This window comes from Pyxicephalus adspersus, chromosome 5 (genome assembly GCF_032062135.1).
Source record: "Pyxicephalus adspersus chromosome 5, UCB_Pads_2.0, whole genome shotgun sequence".
NCBI lineage: Eukaryota > Metazoa > Chordata > Amphibia > Anura > Pyxicephalidae > Pyxicephalus > Pyxicephalus adspersus.
This window is the reverse complement of record NC_092862.1, coordinates 1,467,118-1,474,617: the sequence shown is the minus strand read 5'-3', so window position 1 is coordinate 1,474,617 and position 7,500 is coordinate 1,467,118. Positions and strand designations below refer to the sequence as shown.

The following is a 7,500-nucleotide window of genomic DNA, read 5'->3' as shown; positions in this document are numbered from 1 at the left end:
AAAAGAATAAACTGCTGGTGTAGGTGACGAGAAGTGTTGGTGGAGATTCTGCTTTGCCAGTTATTCTGAAAATCCTTCCAAACATACACAACCTCTCCATTGGGTTAAAAACCTTTATTTGTTAAAAAATGTTTTCACATTTTACAACCAAACATCCATTACATCGACTGTTTCAGGAGGGCTCCTAGGAAGCCGAGGGCCACAGCCAGGATGGTGTACGTGGCTTGCATGCTGGTGGCACCGCTGACGTTGCAGAGATCAGTGGTACAGCAGGATGCTTCTCCTCTGAAAAAGAAGCTGAAGATGCGGTTCTTGCACTCTGAGACACAGTCCTTTTTGATGTAAGAAAAGTCACCTGCAAAGATAAAAATTAAATATTACTCTGAGACCCCACACCACTCCCAGTATACAATATCTAAGGAAGAAGCATGTGGCCAGAGAAGTCTAATCCTTATCTAATGTTCCAGGTCCATGGCTCAGTGGGTAAAGATGACAGAAAGACCACCCAGAGCAATCCACACACAAGTCAGTGACGGGTTTCATTACATACAGATTCATGCAATGGAGCCATTATCTTCCACTTACCGACATTTGTCACAACAACCCTGCAGAAGGTCTGGTTGGCAGAGCAGATAGCGGTCTTCATGCAGTCGTTCTGAGTTCCGATCTCACAGGTGTAACATTTCAGGGAATAAGCTAAGAGAGAAGAAACATTACTGACACACAACACTACACAAACACAACATTACTTACACAAACACTGCGTGGAGCCATTCAGTTCCTGGTTTGAGGTCTGAAAAGTCTCCCAGAGGATACAGCACCAAATACCCTACAGAGGCTTTAACCCTTTCACCCCACACACAGGTCACTAGATTGTAAGCTCTTCGGGGCAGGGTCCTCTCCTCTAGTATCACTGTCTGTATTAGTCTATCATTTGCAACCCCTATTTAATGTACAGCACCACATAATATGTTGGCACTATATAAATCCTGTTTAATAATAATGCATTGATTGCAGAAGGTGTAAACCCCAAGAACAACAATGTCATAACACTTTACCAGTCTTTGGATGTGATGGCTGCATTCTCCTTCTCCAGCCCAATTCCTATTATTTGCACATGGTGATCCTGCCAGGTAAACATTTACTGTCCTAAGGTAACAACACCCCATCATACTGTATGTAAGGAGCCACATTGTCCTATTATAATAGGAAACTACAGAACGCCTCCCTCTATCTTCTATAGATAATTAAAGAGGTGTCCTGAAGTACACAAATACCTGGAACAATTCCCATAACAGCACAGAGAGTGATCAGCGCTCAGGTGCAAAACAAGCGAGGGGTACAGCCAGCATACAGTATTGTTATAGCACCATCATATTCCATAGCACTGCGCAGCCCCTTAGCAGTCAGACAATTGGAGCACGGAGTGACAATGGACATTACAAGCTTAGATCACTCCATGGCTCAGGGATCACTGATTACTTGTAATTGTATAGTCACAGCAGAATTAGGGAAATCCACCCCACCGAGCCCAAAAAGTTATTTGTAGCAACAAATCTTCATAGCAAGAGATGTAATGCCACCCCATGCATGGACTTGTAGCATATAGAGAATTCAAAGGAGTAAAATAAACAGGAGCAAAATCAGGAACAACAATCGCCATGAGATGGAAGAACCACCGGGCCCCACCTGGAATTGGCCATGACTCCCATAGGACTAAACATTTAATAAAAGCCTAAACCCTTATAGTGCATCCTACAGAACAACAATGGACTACAGAGCGACCACCATAATACAGAACACATGGACTGGACATACCTGAAGCCATGCAGAGAGCAAGGAGGACAAGCACACTTGTGTAAGCTGCCATTGTGATAGGGAAAGAACCTCCCCAACCTCTTCCTTCCATTTATATGTTATCAGTGACAGGTGCGCTCCAGGTTCATGGAAGGTCCAATGAGCCGCCCCCAGGTGTGTCTGCCATCCTCAGCAATGGTAATGGCGGTCATCGGAATAGCTTACAGGCTCTTGTATAGAACCAAACAGGTATCAGGACCCATTGGGGGCATTTTCTGGGCCCCACAAGATCTGTGCCCCTCTTCCTTTTATTTTTTGAATCTGTGTTTTGTTTGGACTGAAAACCATTTTTATAGATCCTTGGTTTAGTGTTATTTTCTGAATTGGGTTGAATGGAGCTGTGTTTGTTTGGTGGGCATTTTATGGGCACAGGGGGGATATAGCAGCTCAATTACAAAAAACATTGCTAGTGATGATTGGGTGCCATTTACCTCTTTGTGGTGTATTATTGCATGCTATGCCAAGGCATTTCTTTTTTCCTGACATTTTAACAACTAATATTCTAATTCTCATTATAAAATAAAAAAATCTGTTCCACAAATTATGTTATCTGTATTGTGAAAGCTTGGAATACAACTTGGTATATCTACCAACAAGCATTTTGAAGAAAGGGATAGAGTTCAAATCTTAGGAGGTTCTCTGGTCCACTGGCGCTCCACAACCCTCAGCTGTTGGATTGGTAAATTGCCTTATTATTACGCAGTATTTATATAGCGCCATCATATTACGCAGCGCTGTACAAAGTCCAAAGCCATGTCACTAACTGTCCCTCAAAGGAGCTCACAATCTAATGTCCCTACCATAGTCATATGTCATTAATATAGCGTAAGGTCAATTTTTAGGGGGAAGCCAAATAACCCAACTGCATGTTTTTGGAATGTGGGAGAAAACGGGAGTACCCGGAGGAAACCCATGCAGACACGGGGAGAACCTACAAACTCCATGCAGATAATGTTTTAGGTTGGGAATCAAACCTGGGAGCTGCAAAGGACGGTGTGCTAACCACTGAGCCACCGTGCTGCCTTATATTTTGCATCCTGTTTTAGTCAGACTAAATAAGCGTATGGCTGTATTTTTGTATTTTTTCAGGATTACTGTTTGTGTGTCTTCAGGTCAGCTGTAAATTCTATTTGCAATATTGATCACTGCACGGTAAAGATTTTAATATTATCATTTAATTGTACAGAATGTTCACTCTGCACCATACCCCATATAACAGCCCAGCCAGGGAAGGTAGGTGGTGAACAGATTTTTGTGTCACTGTAGATGTTTTCCATCGGCTGTATTTTTGGTCCTAGCCCCAACGGAGAAGATACGACATGAAAGCATCATGCAATCTTGTGGAAGAGAGTCGGAGCTCTCAGTTAAATCCGTCGGAAAGGCTATGCCTGGGAAGTTTGTATGCAAAAATTGGGATAAACACATAACTCACAAATCCCTGGAATGATGGGACAAGTGTTACCAGAAACACTTAGGGACAATAAAATCCCAGCCCCCGCTTCAGGTCATCCCCCTTCAAGTTCTAGAACCCACAACCTTCCTTTGGCACAACTTGACCCAGAGTATAGGGGAAGACCTCATTCAGAGTTATGAAAGATTAAGAAACTATAAGCTTTGCCCTAATTCATCCATACATGAGGGCCATTACCAGGCCTTAGCATGGGGGGAGCAGGAAAAAAAGAAAATTGCCTTAAGGCCTTAGCATGGGAAAAGCAGGCCCAGGCCCAACGAAAAGGGCTAAGAAGAGAATCAGAAACCTTCAGAAATCCATGACATAATCACAGATAAGTAGAACAGAACAGAAAGTTTCCCTGAGTAATACTTTTTTAAATTGGATCCCTTTAGGAATGAGGACGTGAGCAAATTAGAAAATGCCCCATTGGTTGATACCGCCTAAATGAGACTTGCAAGACTCTGCCTTTAGAAAATTCTGTGTCCTTCTGTGATGTCTTCGTCAGACGCACAAGCAAAGATCTTAAAAAGATTAAGACTACTGCTGGTATGGCCTGTAAACTGGCCATAGCACCAACCGCAGTCTCAAGGACCTTGGCAGTTTGGTCAGAAACATGGTTTTGGAGATGGTGGATGCCAGTAGCCCCAGTAAACTTGAGGTTATATCTGCTGTCATCAAACTTCAAACTGTCTGCTGTTTTTGGTAGAAGTATCTGTTGATATATTCAGATTGGTGGCCAGAGAGATGGTATGGGTGGTCACGGCCAAGAGAGAATTATGGTTGAAACCCTGGGTAGCAAACCTCACCTCCACGTGTTGTGGTGTAAAATTCCTTGCAGTCTTTGGAGACAAACTTAATATAACAAGAGCTCATGGAGGCAGATGAGTCTTTATTGCCCAAGACAGACATACAATGTAGCAGAACACGGATATCTTCCAAAGAACCCCAGTTGATACATTAAAAGCATTTTGATTGTATAGACCAGGTAGAGAACCCAGGAAGGTGTGGAGTAGTGGTAAAAGCTCCTCTGCCAGGGTAACAAGTCGTACCCCTTTGGGTACAGTCAACCCTAAATCCTTTTGAGTTTTTGCCCACCTTGATTCCTCAGGAGGGAGCCAAGCTTGCTATGTTCCAGGAGGTCTGGGCGGATAAAATTCCAAACCAATGGGTCCTAAAAACCATTTCCCAAGGCCACTCATATGTTTTCATTGGAACACCAACTATGCAGTTTGTCACAACCAAGATCCTTTCTTGCAATGTAAAGGGGCATTCTTCATGGGTGTACGTCAATACCCCACTGACACAGATAATAATTGTACCACTGAAACAAGCTCTTTCTAGGCTGATACTCGCCCCTATTCCGAGCCCAGAAAAAAATGATTGAATGGAGACCAGTTATAGACCTGAGAGGTCTCAACAGATCTATCAAGAGATTTTCAAATTCTGCAAGCAGTTTAACCAGCGGACTGGTTGCTGTCAAACCAACCGTCGACCTAAAAGACGCGTACTTTCACATTCCAATTCACAACGTTTTCAAAAGTTTCTTCATTTTGCAATAGGCCCAAAGAATTTTCAATTTTATTTGCCTCCCATTCAGGTAGACAACCTCTCCCAAAATATTCTCCAAAGTTCTCCTGGAAGTTGTGGCTCCCCTGCATTGAAAAATTAGAATTTACTTTTATCTAGATGACATCCTGCTCCTAGGACAAGAAAAGTTTCTCCTCCTGCAGGAGGGATACAGGGATACAGTCCTGCAACAGCTGGAAGAGGTTCGGGTTGGATGCTGAACTTAGTAATAAGCAATCTTCTCACTCAAATACTAATCTATCTTGGGGCACAGATAGACACGGTCACCAATACAGTCTCCTTTCCAGAGCGGAAAATTCTCACCACAATGAGAATCCACGGGGAATTTTCAGTGACAGTGAAAGTTGGGAAAACATTGGGAAAAATAGGAACACTAGTTTCTACTATCCCAATGACAAAATGGGCCCAGTGGTGAATGTGACCTTTTCAGATAGGCTTTCCGGAGCCATGGAATTCAGTAAATCTGAATGCTCCTATTGCCATTACCCAAAAGTCTACTATGGTGGCTGGACAAACAGAACCTTCTCAATTGTCACTTTCTCCTCCCCATCAGTCAGGTAGTTCTCATCTCAGATGCCAGCATGGAAAGTTGGAGATAACTCTACCGGGCTCACAAGGGACCTGCAGCAACCCAGTGGGCACAATATTAAACTTGCCAAAACTACGAGCAGCATATCAAGGCCTTCTAGCTTTGCAATACCTAGTACAGGGCAAAGCGTCCTTTTGAGGATGGACACAATCATGGCGGCTGTATTTGTTAAAAAACAAGGCAGCAAATGCTTATTGAAAGAAGCTTCATTATGAATTAGAAGCATGGGAAACTGGATCCATCTCTTTTGGGAATCCCTGGCATGCTAAACAAGGATGCGGATTACCGATCAATAACAGTGATCCACAACAACGACTGGTCTCTACACCCGAAGTGTTCTAATCTAATCAAGTGGTTCTTCCATTCCCAAGTAGATCTCTTTGCCTCCTTGGTGAAGCAAGAATTTCATATTGAGATTCCCTTGCCATTAATCCCTGGGTTCAGATGTCCTACCGATGGACTGGCAGTACCAGTCAGTATATGCATTTCCCCAGTGCTATTAATCCACAAGTTTCTGAGAAATATACCAAAAGAATTACCACTAGTATTAGTGACCATTCTACATTGGCAGAAATACCCTTGGTACCCGCTCCTACCCGCATAAGGGCCCCTTCTTCCTCACCTTCAAGCCAGCAGAGATCTTCTCACTGCATTTTGCAACTGTTAGTGAGGAAGAAGCACCAACAAATGATTCATTTCTATTTCTTTTATTTCTTAATTTACTTTATTTACTTTTATTCCCCCTCCTCCTGTAGATGCACGGTTTCCACTCAGGCGGCCACTGGAGTTCAGACAAGAGGAAATGAACTGTAATGCAGTGTACAAGTACTTGTAACAGATATTCTATTCACCACCTTGCTCCTATACACAAATGTTGTATTTCTTTATCAATGTGACTGCTATTACAATTTACATTGTTTAGTTGAGTTTTTACTGTTTTTTTATGTCTAGGGCACTCATCTTCCCTCTGATGCTCCAGTTTCTTGGTGCACCCTTTGCATGCTAACTAATTATGTAGGCCTGTTATCCCTAATATTTTGTGGGGATCAGTCAGTGCCTGCTACCTACGTGGGTGGAGAAGGCTGTGGGGGCAACAACAGAGACAAGACCAAAATATGCATTAACCCTTGCATCATCGGGGTGACCCCACATAAAGGGAGGGCAATTTAAATAAGGCTTCAGGTTTGCCTTGCATTGGAGGTTGCCTGACCTGTCCAGGTGTTTTTCCCAGGCACCTGTACCCGAGATCTCTGTTCCAGCCCTGATACCCATGTACGACCTCAGCTTGTTTCCTGATGATCCGTGTTCTCCATCGGTCCTGAACTATTACCTGGAAAGACATTTCTTGTCTATAGTGCATGCTTCATTTCTTTTTTGGTTTTAAGGATCCCCTTCCCTAAACAAAGACACCTGGGAACCATCATCACTTGGGAATACTTTGACAGTTCCTTGGACCCTTGCGCCAAATGAGAATGGTTTAGTAAAGGAACGGAGTCCATGTGCATAGCAAAATGAAATAGCCCCTTGCAAAGAAAGTATGACTTAGTTTGGAAAATTAAATAAAACTGCTGACTTCAACCATCCAATCATGTGCAAGAAGAAAAAAATCATTTCCAGGCAAATGATTGGCTATTCCTTGCATAGTGAACCATCATCACATTCACTAAACTAAGTGAATAATCTTATATTTTCCTTAGTAAACAGCTTAGAAATCAATCCCAAAATCTCCACAAGTTCCGTCACACAAACATTTTGTTAAACTTTTCATGTAAAGAATTTTCCTTCTTGCTGAAGAAAGAGCTTTTGATAAAAAGATAGAAAATGGATTCCAAGACTGAAGTGTATCGCGTTGTTGTAGCAGTTTTGGTCAGAGTAAGGATGCGTAAAGCTTTTTCCAGCTTTTCTTTTGCAGATTATTTACCATTGGAGGAAACTTCCATTCATTTCCCATTCCAGAGCCAAAACAGGAAAATAGAAATAAGTTTACAAGTTGTGGAGCTGATCAAACATTCAC

The 7,500-nt window shown here is 42.6% G+C and overlaps 1 protein-coding gene across 1 annotated transcript; it reads right to left on the bottom strand.

The window, feature by feature from the left end:
* Positions 1 to 158: 158 nt before the first annotated feature.
* On the bottom strand, positions 159 to 1,870 carry LOC140331866 (ly6/PLAUR domain-containing protein 2-like). Its single transcript, XM_072413201.1, has 3 exons — positions 1,819 to 1,870; positions 586 to 696; positions 159 to 355 (listed from the first exon to the last, which is right to left on the bottom strand). The coding sequence occupies exons 1-3, from the start codon at positions 1,868 to 1,870 to the stop codon at positions 159 to 161; spliced, it is 360 nt and encodes a 119-aa protein (XP_072269302.1).
* Positions 1,871 to 7,500: the final 5,630 nt, after the last annotated feature.

Bases quoted from the DNA above. Each gene is read 5' to 3' on its own strand.
- LOC140331866 (XM_072413201.1), bottom strand. From the start codon at position 1,870: ATGGCAGCTTACACAAGTGTGCTTGTCCTCCTTGCTCTCTGCATGGCT. The intron at 697-1,818 runs GTATGTCCAGTC...CTTCTCTCTTAG, and splicing joins TGCTCTCTGCATGGCTTCAG to CTTATTCCCTGAAATGTTAC. The intron at 356-585 runs GTAAGTGGAAGA...TTATCTTTGCAG, and splicing joins GGTTGTTGTGACAAATGTCG to GTGACTTTTCTTACATCAAA.